Source organism: Anguilla rostrata, chromosome 4, assembly GCF_018555375.3.
Source record: "Anguilla rostrata isolate EN2019 chromosome 4, ASM1855537v3, whole genome shotgun sequence".
Classification (NCBI taxonomy): domain Eukaryota; kingdom Metazoa; phylum Chordata; class Actinopteri; order Anguilliformes; family Anguillidae; genus Anguilla; species Anguilla rostrata.
Window position 1 is genome coordinate 65,983,409 of NC_057936.1, and position 15,681 is coordinate 65,999,089.

The 15,681-nt window shown below is 48.6% G+C and overlaps 3 protein-coding genes across 6 annotated transcripts in view; 2 read left to right on the plus strand and 1 right to left on the minus strand.

Moving 5' to 3' along the window:
* LOC135254200 (E3 ubiquitin/ISG15 ligase TRIM25-like) overlaps positions 1–15,681 on the plus strand; it is a 69,568-nt gene that overhangs the window by 9,074 nt on the left and 44,813 nt on the right. The window lies entirely within an intron of this gene.
* Positions 1,605–10,324, plus strand: abhd4 (abhydrolase domain containing 4, N-acyl phospholipase B). Its single transcript, XM_064334413.1, is given in 8 exon segments — positions 1,605–1,828; positions 5,180–5,262; positions 5,999–6,103; positions 6,306–6,660; positions 6,945–7,108; positions 7,823–7,934; positions 9,149–9,335; positions 9,931–10,324. Coding segments are annotated over 8 exon segments (1,227 nt in total). The 5' UTR covers positions 1,605–1,697; the 3' UTR covers positions 10,021–10,324.
* The window catches only part of LOC135254188 (protein-glutamine gamma-glutamyltransferase K-like), a 19,396-nt gene continuing 16,598 nt past the window's right edge, over positions 12,884–15,681 (minus strand). For all 3 annotated transcript variants that reach the window (XM_064334178.1, XM_064334177.1, XM_064334179.1), the window contains 2 exons: positions 15,007–15,143; positions 12,884–14,658 (listed from right to left, as the gene is read on the minus strand). In XM_064334178.1, the coding sequence (XP_064190248.1) occupies positions 14,514–14,658; positions 15,007–15,143 (282 nt within the window). In that variant the 3' untranslated portion in view covers positions 12,884–14,513. The remainder of the gene's footprint in view (positions 14,659–15,006; positions 15,144–15,681) is intronic.

Here is a 15,681-nt window from a genome sequence, read left to right on the forward strand (position 1 = left end):
ACTTATTGCACTGCCACTTTACACTTTATACACTCTACACTTGCACATGTACTGAGACACAACACAGGCAAACACTCCTTTCATTTTGCACATGTATACCGCTGTTTTTATTATTATCAGTATTTTCTATTATCAGTACTTCTATTTCTATTTTTAATCTTTATTTTATATTATCAGTACTTCCATTTTAATTTCTATTTTTATCTTAATTTTATTTTATTGTGATGCCTTATGTCTTATGTAGTGTCCTGTTTATAGTATTGTTTTTTTTGTACTGTGACTTGTCCTGTGTTTACCATTGTGTATTCTGCTGCTGTAACTGCTGCAATTTCCCTCGGGCTAAATAAAGTTTCTATCTATCTATCTAACTCTGATGCACATCCCAACATATAAAGCAAAAAACCTTTCAACAGGGACTGCAGTACTGCAGCAGCAACCAAACTCTGACAGTTTCTGTTTCTGTAAATGTGGTGCGCGCACGTGTGCTCAGTGTGTGTATTTAAACAAGCCGTTTAACTGAATGCACTTTACGTAGAACAATAAAACACCACACCACTGTAATCAGGTCATTTTATTTCTGAAGTATGAAGTGAAATAATGAACAAGTCAAAAGAGCACATTTTTTTCGGAAAAAAAAGAGAATGTAATGGTTTCATGCAACCCCGTGTAAAAGTGTATATGTACAGAGTAGTGGGTCACTGCATTTTCAGGGAGACAGTGATTAATTACTAATGAGCTGCAGTTCCACTGCTGGTCTGTGTACTAGATGGGGGCGCTGCTGTGCTGTACAGTGGGGCTGCAGATGCCTCTAGGCATTCCCTGCCTTTTGGTCACAAATTCAACTTGTTCGCCTGAGACAGAGAGAGAAACACAGTTATTACAGAATTCAGAAGCTCTAATTTTTCTTAATGTGATAAATTTTTATATTTTGCAGCACTAACATAACTTTAAAATCTTTTCTTCTATAGGCACTGTTGCAATTCTGTAGTGACCAGAAACACAGGACTCAGTATTTAACCCAATTTTTTTTAGGTCTAACAGGCACATTTTTGCCTGTCTCAAATCTGCCACTGGTTTATTTCAGCAAAAGGAAGAGTCAGCACTTCAAAGACAGCAGGGAAGATTATACCAAATTATACCCCCCCCCCCCCCGTGTACAGAGGAGTGACTGAAATGAACTTCCACATCATTCCCCCTATAGCAGGGGTCCTCAATCTTTTCCAGAAAGGGCCAGTGTGCAGGTTTTTGTTCCAGCCGAGCATTTACACACCTAATCCTACTAATCAAGGCCTTTAGCAAAGACTATCGTGGTTGAATAGTAGAATCAGGTGTGTAACTGCTTAGTGGGAACAAAAGCCGGCACACTGGCCCTTTCTGGGTAAGATTGAGGACCCCTGCCCTATAGCCTCTCTCCCACCATCAATGAAACCACCTGCAGGCAGCAGAGGTGGAGGGATCGTCAAGAACTGCACGCCTTCTACTGTGATCCCCACCTTTGTTGCTGACAAGCCTCCTGTTATTTTTTTTTTTTACCTTATCAATCAGTTCAGACCCAAGGAAACGGGCGAGACTAGTAAACTTGTAATTTATCAATTTCTCCAGTATGTGATCCAAGATTATGAACTCACTTCTCATGTCGATTAAGGCGGGTAGGGACGAGGCCGGGCCTCTCAACCAATGAAGTTAATGACCACGAGATGAAGCACCGTGTGGGCGAACAGGAAGTCGGCGAAGGCTCTCTCCGGGGAGATGGACAGGAAGTCACCTTTGTTCTGAGGGTTTATCTGGATCCGCAGGCACACTGTGGGAGACGGGAGGATAACGAACGGCAAGTTCAATGGGAAGTGCGGTGCGCACGATCGCCGCGGTTACTGTTCGTTTGCATCACTGCGCGCTTTTGTAGAACGAACACAGACGGTGCGCCACGGAACTTGCTTGCTGACACCCTCCACCTATCAAACGTCACACGCGATTAAAACATGCTACATGATCTACGCCGATGACTCCCCCTGTAACTTTAGAGTAAAATACAGTAACCCACATTTCCATCCTAGCATTGTGACCCAGAGAAACAGAAACGTAGAGTTTTATACATTTACAATATATTACGTGCGACATTAATCAATGACCCTGTAGATTTACAGGACTTTTTTATTGCACATGCTACGGTAGGGTTCCCCCGAACACTGGGAGAACACCGTGCCCGCTGGTTTCCGTTGCACCTTGTCTTAAACAGGTTTGGCCGCGCATTGGTAAACTTTAGATTCAGCTTTTGCACCTGGTGCTCGGTCTGAAGGCAGTTGCCAGTTCGTCAAAGAGCGATTTCCCGAATTATGCACTCGTGCAGCAGTTAATATTACCTACACATTCGATGTATCTTATATGAATTAACGTTTGATAAGTTATATACTTAATTGCAAACCATGAACATAATACATATTCCTAGAACAAAAATGTATAACACAGCAAACATACCACACGAATCACGTATTCACACGGACTGACACGGATGGGAACAGTCTGACAGTGAGCAGCTATGATAACTAGCCAGTAAGTAGCAGGCTGAATAAGATAGCTAACGCAAAAACAAACAAAAACTACAATGCGCTTCATACCTCCAAGGATAAAGGCTCCGACACACGATATAAAGCCGGAGAGAAAGCTGTTGAAGGGGAAGGTGCCGACAAGCAGGCAGTAAAGGAACTGCAGCGCCCCGGTTAGCATGATGTACAGGAGATAGGCGTCCACAACTTTCAGTTTATTTGGCGTACTTGTCCTGTACTCCTCCAGAAACCGAGAAATCACGGAAATTACCGAATTAGACATTTTGTTTCGTCTTAAACTTAAAGTACACAAAATTAATGAAAACGTCTAATTGCTTATTTTTATTCTGCCCTGAAGAGAACTCAATCGGCTCTAAATGACGTGTCGCTTCGACAGACCGGAAACGGCTGGTACAACACAAACCGCCGTGCTGCAACACTACACTGCACTATAGTTCCGGGAAATATTAATAGCGATGTTTGTAAATTATGCCGTGAAATACTTGTAATTTTTTACCCTCAAAACAATTGTGAAATACCCCATTTTTCTAGACTTTTTCCCAATATGAACCCCAACATTTGCGGTCTGGCAAATTTGCAGTGCAGCCCTTTGCGAATTGATACATTATTTTCATTTAGTTTAACAACACACCAAATTAAATGCCACTGCATGGCTTATTTTAAATGAGCGGTGACAGGAATTAAGCTGACAGAAATGTGAAATCTGTTTGATAATTGGACGGGAAAATAATTAATTTTTTTAGGTGTCCTATTGTTCCTATTATATATATATACACACACACACAGTACTGTGCAAAAGTCTTAGGCACCTGTAAAAAAAAATGCTGTACAGCTAAGATGCTTTAAAAAAATAATGAAATGAAAGGTTATGAATATCGAAAAAATAATATAAAGAGCAGTAAATAGTTAAAAACTAAATAAAATCAATGTTTGGTGTGACCACCCTTCGCCTTTAAAACTACATCAATTCTCTTAGGTACACTGTCCTGCAGTTTTATAAGAAAATCGGCTTGTAGGTTGTTCCAAGGATTTTGGAGAACTTGCCACAGTTCTTCTGCAGACTTTTGGCTGTTTCGCTTGCTTCTGGCTCTCCAGGTAATCACAGAGACCTTTGATCAAGTTTTTATCTGAAAAGTAGTCGATTACTTAAAATATTACTTTATTTAACAAAATAGAAAAATGTATCTGTAAAATTTCATGTTTTGGAAAATTCATGTTTGGAAATCTCAAATTTGCTCTTTTTTACTGACACACTAATGCAGAAAACATAAAAGAAACATCTAAGACCAAATATATACTATATATTATATTTAAAAATCTAGGGTGCCTAATACTTTTGCACAGCACTGTGTGTATATATATATATATATATATATATATATATATATATATATACACTTATTTATTATTATTATTATTATTATTATTATTATTTATTTTATATATTTTTTTAACTCATACGTTTCAAGTTTATCAGGCAATGTTCGCTGTCATTGTAGCTACTGTTGTACTTTACCTCAACCTTTGTGAGGGGTGTGTTAAACCGCGATAGTGGATGAGCAGAGGTTGTGGGATAAGTTCTCTTTCGGCTACTGATCCTGGATGAAAATATAAAATGTCACACTGAATGAATGGAGTTAGTGTTGGAGATGCGCAGGACGTTCCTAGATCCGCCGTGCAGCACAAAGTGCAGAACAGACGGTCTCAACCAACCACCGCCCAGACTCTGTATCAGCTGACTGAGTAACGTGATGCTGGTTACAAAACAAGAAATACACGCCGTCGCGGACGGTCATCAGGAGTGCCGTGCGGTAGTAGTCAAAGTTTAATCTGCCAAGCATCAATCATTTTTTAACAAAAGGAAAATGCTTCGGCATGTATGTAAGCGCACTTATGTAGTGAAGTAAAGAGAATTTAGTTTCGGGACTCGCCCCCTTCTGAGACCTGCTAATGCAAGACGAGCCTGAGTCAGAGTAAGTATGTTGTTGCTAGTTTGGCATTTTAGCGACTTGCTAACTACTGACCAACTATTTTCTTTATGCTGTGTTTGCCCCACTGTTTGTCGCGCATGGAATTTCACATAAGACTGTACTGCTTAAAAACACAGGACTGTAGCGCAACACACGTTTAAACGGACGTTAATCTGTCGTCAAAAGACGATTGGTGACTGTTATAAAACTAAGGTGAACGTCCTTGCGTTACCGAGGGCGCTATTCCACGCATTACGTGACTGCCCCGGCAAGAAAGCAGGTCTGAAAAACGTCAGGGCTTGTGAACTATAAACATTATGTGGCAAGAACATCCAGAGAGTGTATTTCAACAAGGTGTGTTCCATTCAATTGGCACAGTATTGAAACGGTTGAAACGGAATGCACTGTGTGTGTGTGTGTGTGTGTGTGTGTGTGTGTGTGTGTGTGTGTGTGCGTGCTTGGCTGTTATTTCTGTGTGCACACACAAAAACGGAAACCCTTATCTGAACAAAGGCTTCATAACTACGGCCAGATGAGCACCATTAGAGCAATCTGGTGCTCACTGTGCTCGGAGGTCAGACATTGCGGTGCCTTCAGTCTTTCATCACTCTGTTTGTATCTGTGTTCATTTCTTTACACCCATAGGGGCTCAGCACAGGGCTGGTGGCCATCTTGGAGGCCCACGTCCATGTCTCTCCTGAAGAACACAGAAGCTAAGATTCTGGCCTGTGAGTTCACTCAGGGTCCTTCCAGGTTTTAAGCCGATTCATTCCAGGTTACAGTGTGTGTACCTGTAGGAGGGGCCAGGTTATAGTGTGTGTACCTGTAGGAGGGGCCAGGTTACAGTGTGTGTACCTGTGGAAGGGGCCAGGTTACAGTGTGTGTACCTGTAGGAGGGGCCAGGTTACAGTGTGTGTACCTGTAGGAGGGGCCAGGTTACTGTGTGTGTACCTGTAGGAGGGGCCAGGTTACAGTATGTGTCTGTAGGAGGGGCCAGGTTACAGTGTGTGTACCTGTAGGAGGGGCCAGGTTACAGTGTGTGTCTGTAGGAGGGGCCAGGTTACAGTGTGTGTCTGTAGGAGGGGCCAGGTTACAGTGTGTGTCTGTAGGAGGGGCCAGGTTACAGTATGTGTCTGTAGGAGGGGCCAGGTTACAGTGTGTGTACCTGTGGAAGGGGCCAGGTTACAGTGTGTGTAGCTGTAGGAGGGGCCAGGTTACAGTGTGTGTAGCTGTAGGAGGGGCCAGGTTACAGTGTGTGTAGCTGTAGGAGGGGCCAGGTTACAGTGTGTGTACCTGTAGGAGGGGCCAGGTTACAGTGTGTGTCTGTAGGAGGGGCCAGGTTACAGTGTGTGTACCTGTAGGAGGGGCCAGGTTACAGTGTGTGTCTGTAGGAGGGGCCAGGTTACAGTGTGTGTACCTGTAGGAGGGGCCAGGTTACAGTATGTGTGTGTGTCTTGCTCTCAGGTATTCAGAATGACCTGTGGGCTCGCTTTGTCACCCTCCCCACTCAGGACAGGATATGGACCCTCACTGTGACCAACAAGCACCTCCGCAAAGCCCCTGAGAAGGGTGAGCTAACCCCCCCCCCCACCGCTGTGTCTCTGTGCCTTTCTCTCTCTCTATTTACCCCTTTCTCTTCCTCTCACCCTTCTTCCTCCTTTCAGTCAGTGTGTATATACTACATTAACCCACTCTCAGTGCTGTGTTAATGATCAGAATCTCTCTCTCCCCTTTCTTTCTTTCTCTCCCTCTCTCTCTCTCTCTCTCTCAGTACCCCAGACCCCGCTGGTGATGGTGCACGGGTTCGGGGGCGGGGTTGGGCTGTGGATTCGGAACCTGGACCCCCTGTGCCGGTCCCGCCCCCTGCTGACCTTCGACCTGCTGGGTTTCGGGCGCAGTTCCCGCCCCCTCTTCCCGTCCGACCCCGCCCAGGCCGAGGAGCGCTTCCTGGACTCCATAGAGCAATGGCGCCAGGCCATGGGCCTGGAGCGCATGATCCTATTGGGCCACAGCCTGGGCGGTTACCTAGCGACGTCCTACACCATTCAGTACCCCGAGAGGTGAGTGTAATGGTGCCCCTCTCTGGGAGGTGCGGGATCAATTCAGTTCAGTTCAGTTTAGATAATATATCCTACATCATAACTGTACATTTTAGTTTCAATTTAATAATTTTGTGGTGGGTGTTGTTCTTTCTTAGTACATATGTAATAGAAAACTTAAATAATAGTAAATCTATAATAGAAAACATTTTCTTATTCTCCCTCTTATTCTCTCTCTCTCTCTCTCTCTCTCTCTCTCTGTCTCTCTCTCTCTGTCTTGCTTTTCTCTCTCTCTCTCTCTCTCTCTCTCTCCTCTGTTTCTGTCCCTTCATCGTCCTCACTCACCTTCCTTTCCCGGTCTGGGTCGCCACCCCACCCTGGGGTTTCCCCGAGCGACCCCAGCCCTCGGAGGAGGGGTCAGGAGGTCAGGGGTCGGAGGTGAAGAGGCCGGCTCCTCCTCGCTGGGTGAAGGCCGTGGCCTCCGTCGCCTCCATGTTCAACCCCCTGGCGGTGATCCGAGCCGCCGGGCCCTGGGGTGAGGGAGGAGGAGGAGGGGAGAGGGGATGGGGAGGTGAGGGAGGGAGGAGGAGAGAGGGAGTGGGGGGATGGGGGAGGGGTGAGGGAGGAGGAGGAGGAGGAGGAGGAGGGAGATGGGGGGGGGAGGGGTGAGGGAGGAGGGAGGAGGAGAGATGGGGATGGGAGGATGGGGAGGGGTGAGGAGGAGGGAGAGGAGGAGGGAGGAGGGAGGAGGAGAGATGGGGATGGAGGAGGGGGAGGGTGAGGGAGGGGAGGGAGGATGGGGAGATGGAGGATGGGGGGGAGGGAGGAGGAGGAGGAGGATGGGAGATGGGAGGATGGGGGGGGGTGAGAGAGTGGGGGTGGGGAGGGGTAGGGAGGGGATGGGAGGAGGAGGAAGAGGGAGGGAGCAGTGGGGGTTTTATGGGGGAGGGAGGAGGGGAGATGGGGGTAGGAGAAATGGGAGAGAGAGAGGACATGCTTTTTTGGGTAGTTTTGGGGTTTGGGGTGGGGATGGGTTTGTGTCGTTAGTTTTATGTAAACAATTCTGTCCAATATCTCAAATTCAAATAAGCTTTAATTGTATGACAAGGGAACCTGTGTAGCAGAAGCATTTAAATACGTGGTGGTATTTACAACAACAATCTCTTTCAATCTATATCGCTCCCTGTCTCTGTCTCTCTCCCCCTCCCTCTCTTTCTCCCTCCCTCCCTCCCTCACTTTTCCTGCACAGGTCCCGGTTTAGTGAACAGATTCCGCCCAGACTTTAAGAGGAAGTTTGAAGACCTCTTTGATGATGACACCATGACACAGTACATTTACCACTGTAACGCCCAGAGCCCCAGGTACATTACCACTGTAACGCCCAGAGCCCCAGGTACATTACCACTGTAATGCCCAGAGCCCCAGGTACATTACCACTGTAAGCCCAGAGCCCCAGGTACATTACCACTGTAATGCCCAGAGCCCCAGGTACATTACCACTGTAACGCCCAGAGCCCCAGGTACATTACCACTGTAACGCCCAGAGCCCCAGGTACATTACCACTGTAACTGCCCAGAGCCCAGGTACATTACCACTGTAACGCCCAGAGCCCCAGGTACATTACCACTGTAATGCCCAGAGCCCCAGGTACATTACCACTGTAACGCCCAGAGCCCCAGGTACATTACCACTGTAACGCCCAGAGCCCCAGGTACATTACCACTGTAATGCCCAGAGCCCCAGGTACATTACCACTGTAATGCCCAGAGCCCCAGGTACATTACCACTGTAACGCCCAGAGTCCCAGGTACATTACCACTGTAATGCCCAGAGCCCAGGTACATTACCACTGTATGCCCAGAGCCCCAGGTACATTACCACTGTAATGCCCAGAGCCCCAGGTACATTACCACTGTAATGCCCAGAGCCCCAGGTACATTACCACTGTGATGCCCAGAGCCCCAGGTACATTACCACTGTAAGCCAGAGCCCCAGGTACATTACCACTGTACCCAGAGCCCCAGGTACATTACCACTGTAACGCCCAGAGCCCCAGGTACATTACCACTGTAATGCCCAGAGCCCCAGGTACATTACCACTGTAATGCCCAGAGCCCCAGGTACATTACCACTGTAATGCCCAGAGCCCCAGGTACATTACCACTGTAATGCCCAGAGCCCCAGGTACATTACCACTGTAACGCCCAGAGCCCCAGGTACATTACCACTGTAATGCCCAGAGCCCCAGGTACATTACCACTGTAACGCCCAGAGCCCCAGGTACATTACCACTGTAATGCCCAGAGCCCCAGGTACATTACCACTGTAACGCCCAGAGCCCCAGGTACATTACCACTGTAATGCCCAGAGTCCCAGGTACATTACCACTGTAATGCCCAGAGCCCCAGGTACATTACCACTGTGATGCCCAGAGCCCCTGGTGAATTTGTAATGCAGGTCCCAGTACATATACCACTGTTGCTCGCCTCCATCTCACTGTATCAAGCCCCGGGACTTCACTGATCCAGCCCGTCACCCTAACCCAACCCTCTCTCTCTCCCCCCCCCCCCGTAGCGGAGAGGTGGGGTTCCGGGCGATGTCGGAGTCTCTGGGCTGGGCGAAGAGGCCGATGCTGGGGAGGGTGCACCTGCTGCCCCCCTCCCTGCCGGTGACCCTGCTGTACGGGGCGCGGTCCTGGGTCGACAGCTCCACCGGGAAACGGGTGGAGCAGCTCCGCCCCCTGGGCACCACCCGCGTCCTGGTGAGGAATTTGGGGGGCGGGGGGGGGCTAAAGAAAAAAGTATCGAAAAAATAGAACATAAAAAATATCCGGCTGTGTGAAAGAATTGTTTGTAAAAGGAATGGTGGCAGTGACATGGTGCCTCACCGCAAGAAGGTTGCGGGTTTGAATCCCGTTCGGGGCTGTTACGTCTGCAGTCTGCATGTTCTCCCCGTGTTTGTTTACCCCAGGTACTTCAGTCCAGAGGCATGCAAACTAGGCTAATTGCAGACTCTAAATTGCCCCATAGGTATGAGTGTGTGAGTGAATGGTGTGTGTGTGCCCTGCTGAATGCCTGAATGCCTGTTTGTAAGGTGTTGGGCAGTCTTAATCTGAGACCTCCACAGTGAGGAGGAAGGAGTTTGGGTTAGGGTTAGGGTTAGGGGTGAAAACGTGCGTTTCAGGCATATTATAACCGATGGGGTCAGACTGATAAGGAACAGAGAGACCTTTGGACAGAACAATCTTCTGCAGATATGATACCTCTTTTTCACTTCTCTCTCTTTTCCTCTCTTTCTCTCACTCTTTCTCTCTCTCTCTTTCTCTCGCTCTATCTCTCTCTCTTTCTCCCGCTCAGATTGTGGAAGACGCGTCTCACCATGTCTACGCTGATCAGCCAGAAGAGTTCAACAGAATGGTGCAGAAAATATGTGACAGTGTGGACTAAGTGTGTGCGTGTGTGCGTGAGAGTGAGAGAGAGAGAGAGTGAGAGGGTGTGTGTGTGTGTGTGTTTGTCAGCCTGCGACGCACAGCTACTGTATCAGAGTAGACAGAGTTGGTTTAGAGATTTTTTTTCTGAAGTTACAGTAAAGCACCATATCACAGTCTCCCATAGGGGGCAGCACTGTCCACTGTTAGCAGAACGCAACGCAGTCAGAGCTTTTTGCTGAAAATGAAACAGCCTCGAGCCTGCAGGCAGACTTTTCTCACATTTTTAACAAATTTATCAATAAAATACTGCTGAAATCCAACTAAGTGCAAGTTTGCTTTGTCCTTTTATCCTGGTGGGACAGAACTTTCATCCTGGAGCAAAGATCTAACAGTGCCGTGAGGCTTCTGTACCGGTTTTCAGGTTCAGTCCAGGAAACAAACTGAAATTCCACTGAAAATCCTCCTCATTGGATACCCTTAAACTCATCCTCATTGGATCTAACCACTCATTGATAACTAACTCATCCTCATTGGATAACGTGGGAGAGTTTGAACCCATGTCTATGAAGTGATGGAACTGGAATGGACGTGACCCCATTCCTGTCTGGAAGTTGCTGCTGTTTCGCTCGATCGCTGTGATGCTGTTCTGGGGATGCCTTCTGCGCTTGTGGTAAAAAATCGCAGCAGTCCCTCTCTTTGTCACTAGAGGGCAGCGTAGAACACCTCCAGTCCATCGTGACCCCTTGTTGCCTTGCTGGCGGTTTTGGGGCTTGCTGTGGTTTTGAGGACACTGAGTTCAGAGACTTGTAACTGCATGTCTCTCACGTCAGCAGTACCCTTCTGCTTTCGCCACGGTTCATCTAGGTCAGGGCTGCCAAACCCTCTTCCTGGAGATCTACATTGCATTGCCTCACCTTAACGTGGCAGACGCTTTTATCCAAAGCGACGTACCTGTAGGTTTTCATTTCAACTCAAATCTGGCACACCTGACTAATAATTAGCAGCTCACAGGATCTCTGGCTGTTCAATGAGGTGTGCTTTGCTAGAGTCGGAAGTAAAACCTACAGGATGGTAGATCTCCAGGAACAGGGTTGGGCAGCTTTCCTGTAGTTTGCTGTTTTTCAGTTTCGTTTTTTTTTTGCCTGCTCATATCAACAGACTCTGCATATCAGGGCTGTAGGTTAATTCCACTTCGAATCAGTAAACTGAGGAAGTTCGTTGAAGTTTTCAGAAGTTGGAAAATCCTCCGTGCGGCATTTTAGTCGAACGAATTGGATTTCAGTGAGTTTCCTGAATCGGTGTGGAATTTTCCCCCGAACTCATGCGCATCATCGGACCAAAGAGGCAGCGTGCGATGTCTTCGCCAGCTTTGCAAAATTAAAGTCGCTACATTTCGGGGAGGTTTCCGATTGGAGGGCCGCTACGGGACAGCGGCGTGTGTCGGTTTTTGGGCAGCGCAGGGGTGCCGTGCTCAGCAGGCGATGCTATGTGACGGTGCCATAGAAGGAGGGCGGGGAGTGACAGTTAAAAAGCGTTCACACGGACCTGCTTTTGTCACACCCAAATTCCTGTGCGGGCCTGCAGCTGACGCGAGGGGCGGGCGGGGCGGGAGGGGCGGGCGGGGCGCAAGCCCGCACCCCTGCGTTTCGCCACGACTCTCGGTTCACTGGAAGTCCCGGGCACAGACACCTGCCTGACCCCGCCCATCAACGCGCCACCTCATCCTGACTGCCGTCGCCATGACGGCAGACGGTGAGCCGCCGGGCGGGCTGAGGCGTCGCCACGGCGACATGTAGTTTAATGATCAGCACCGGCTGGCCCTGCACCTTTCTCTTTCTCAATACCGCCATTACCGCTCCAGCGCTGAAGAATGGGAGGAAGAGGAATATGAAAGGGTGTGTGTGTGTGCGTGTGAGACTTGTGTGTGTGCGTGTGTATGTGGCGTGTGTGTTTTGGAGTTTGAAAAACAGACCCGGACTACAAGGCGAGCCAGTAATAGAATGATGAAATGTTTTCACACGTCTTTTACGATACAAATTTTAGTATTTTTAGTATTATTTAAGTATTTATCGATGTAGACGCACAAGGTAATGATCCCATGAATGTGACTGGCTGCCCATGCTGGAGAACCGCACTGTTAGCTCAGTGGGGGAGTCTGTGATTGGCTGCCCTGGGTCTTTAACTTGGTGAGGAGGCTGTGATTGGCCATTCCAGGTCTTCGGCTCAGTTAGGAGGCTGTGATTGGCTGCCCTTCTTCCTCAGTGGGGAGGCTGATTGGTTGGACAGTTGGAAGGTTACATTACCGCTGGCGCTATGAAACATCACTCAGGCTGGTTATATCTGACAGACAGACAGTGGACACAGTACAGACAGCGAGGTTGGGAGTTTGTACTGATGGATAGAAGGGCAGTCACGTGAACTTGCTGATTGGACAGGGGTGCTGGACTCCTGTCCTGGGTGGAGACTGTACACCCCGGGGGCTTTCCGCATGCAGAATTGTGACATCACTCGTTCCGGAACTGTGACATCATTTAGTTTAGAATGATGGGGTCATTCAGCCCAGAGCAGTGACATCACCGCTCACCAAGAGAGTGTCACTGGCTAACGTTGTCATGGTTATGTATGGGGACAGTCAGAAAAACGGCAGTTGAACTTAATACTGATATTAATATTGCGCTTAGTATTCACAAACACATGGGAGGACTGCATTCAGGCAACCTGCAAGAAGTTTGGCGACTGGTTAGCGTGATGTTAGCGGCCGCATAGTGTGATATCCTGACTCCAGTGTTAGGGGCCACATTGTGTGATAACTCTACTGTAGTTTTACTGAATGTATAGTCTGATACCTCCACTGTAATGTCAATGACCATATAGCACAATATCTCTATCAATTTTATGTACATTTAAAACAGCATTTTCCACAAACACTTTTTGTGTGTTTAATTAATCTGTGCCTGTGCGTACAGCCATGTATACTGGTGAGTAAATACTAACAAGTATGCATGTCTGCAGCATGGAGAAAACTTTACCTTACTACGAACATTGCCCCCTTGCGTACGCGCACCTAGCATCCTTAAAAAGAGTCCCATCAACTATTGCTAAATATTTTTATAAACACTTAAAAAGACTTCTCAGAATGTCTATTCTATGTCTAGTCATGATAAAACACAAAATATTTGCTGATGAAAAACATTTCCAATAAAAGTTTTTTTTTTTATTTTTTACTGTAGGTCAGAGCTTTTTTCTTCTTCGGCTGATTTGCGTGAGGAGCTGATTTGCAGCAGAGCTTTATGGGAAGGAAAAGCATGGATGGCGCATGTCCCATCACTCACACTTGCAGTTTTTGTGTTTAAGTGGCTACCTGTGTTACTCAGGTCCACTGATTGGCCACGGGACGGGCCCCCTGTGTCCATGCTGTTCCCCCTCCCCTGCCGAATTCACGCCAGCGCACCCAAGGAATGTTCACGCACGCTGTCCCTCGCCTGCCTGAGTTTGGGAGCGGTGCCTCAGAAAAGCAGCAGGGGAAACGCTTGCGCCCTGCTGCGTTCTGGGTAACAGGCACACCCGGAAACAGGGCTGACATTCTCCTGGGGCGGTCCCGACACTGACGAGCCCAAACGGGACGTGACGTCCCCTCCAGGAAGAAGAGGAGCCCAGGAGGTTTCAGTTCACCGACGCGTCCCCTAAAATTCTGCCCGCCTCTTCTGCCAGAAGCTATCGGACAGCCGCACCAATGAACTCGCTTTAAAAGGGCAGTCGCGTATTTGTACCCCATCAGGAAGCATTTCTTCAAAATGTCGGCCAACAATGACCTGCCATGTACATTACAGGCATTTATCCAGAGGGACTTACACAGCATTTACACAGCATTTACACTGAATCCACTTACACAGCTGGATACACACTGAAGCAATGCAGGTTAAGTACCTTGCTCAAGGGTACAACGGCAGTGTCCTATCTGGGAATCGAACCTGTGACCTTTACAAGTTACAAGACCAGCTCCTTTTCCATTATACAATGCTGCCGCCCAATGTAGTCAGTAGAGACAACTTCTTATCAACCATAAGTTACAAAAATATAATAAAATGGTGGCAACATGATACATATATGTCACAGCAACAAAAGTCTAAAGAACAACAACAAAAATCATCATCACCATCTTCTGCGTCATCATTTTTTTCATGGTGACAGCAGAAGTAGACCTTATCGCCCCCGTGGGATTCACATATTGTACAGAATCACAGTGATGCCCTTAGAGCTGGACTGGTGCTAGTGCTGTAAGTGGGGGCGCAGAGCAGGGGTCTGGGATCGGTTCAGCGCGGCCTGCAGCTACCGGTCCTGTGAGGTAACGCCTGCTTGAACTGATCCCAGACCAGCGAGTCGTAGTCCTTCACAGTGCAGACACGGGGGAATCGGGGGAGGTGGGGAGAGGACGGGTTGACAATCGCAGGGACGAGCGCTGGCTCTGACGGACGGACGGGCGGGCGGACGGGCGGGCGGGCGGGCGGCTCACTTCTCCCGGACGATGATGTCCGCCACGCCGTGCACCTGGGTGAGCTGGCGGCAGTCCAGCGAGGCCAGCAGCTTCCTTGGCCCCGGCAACGTCGGCACGAAGCGCTCGGTTACCGTCACCGTGGCGTGGCTTCCCACGTCACTGAAAGAGAGGGGGGCGGGGTTAGAACACTGCTGCATCATTACACTGCTCTGAGGGGGGCGCGGTTAGAACACTGCTGCATCATTACACTGCTCTGAGGGGGGCGGGGTTAGAACACTGCTGCACACCTACACGGCTCTGAGGGGGGCGGGGTTAGAACACTGCTGCATCATTACACTGCTCTGAGGGGGGCGGGGCTAGAACACTGCTGAGAGAGCGGTTTAATACAGTCCATTCTGCCCCGGCTGATTGGACGCTAGAATACATTTTACCATAGAGAGTCAGAGAGAGAGAGAGAGTGTGAGAGAGCGAGAGAGAGAGAGAGAGAGAGAGAGAGAAACTCCTCACCCCACAGCAAGCTCCCTCACGCTCTGTAGGCCCAGCCCCTCCACCCGGAATAGCACCCTCTTTAGCACGCGTGGGAGGGGGTTGGTGAAGGAGATCTTGGCCGCCATCTCTTTCCCCACCACAGCGTCCCCTTCAGGCTGGGAGGAATAAACACAAATACAGCATGTCACTACAACACTCAGATCAGCTATTTCACACAGACAGCACGTCACTACAACACTCAGATCAGCTATTTCTCCATCTCTGACTCACATCTCTGACTTAGTCACACATTAAAAAAACTCATTCTGACTATTTAAAATAAATTATATTCTCAACTACCCCAGAGCAATGTGTTCACTGTTAAACTCTAAGCAATGTGTTCAGTGATAAACTCTAAAAGGGTATCTTTTCCTCTGACCGAGAATGGCAAATGACCGAGTGGTTTGTAGAGGAACAGGGAGTTTGTTTCGCCACTGGGGAGCTAGGGTGGAGAAGCTCCGTGGCAGGGACACAAGAAGCTCCGTGGCAGGGACACGAGAAGCTCCGTGGCAGGGACACGAGAAGCTCCGTGGGAGGGACACGAGAAGCTCCGTGGTAGGGACACGAGAAGCTCCGTGGTAGGGACACGAGAAGCTCCGTGGTAGGGACACGAGAAGCTCCGTGGCAGGGACACGAGAAGCTCCGTGGCAGGGC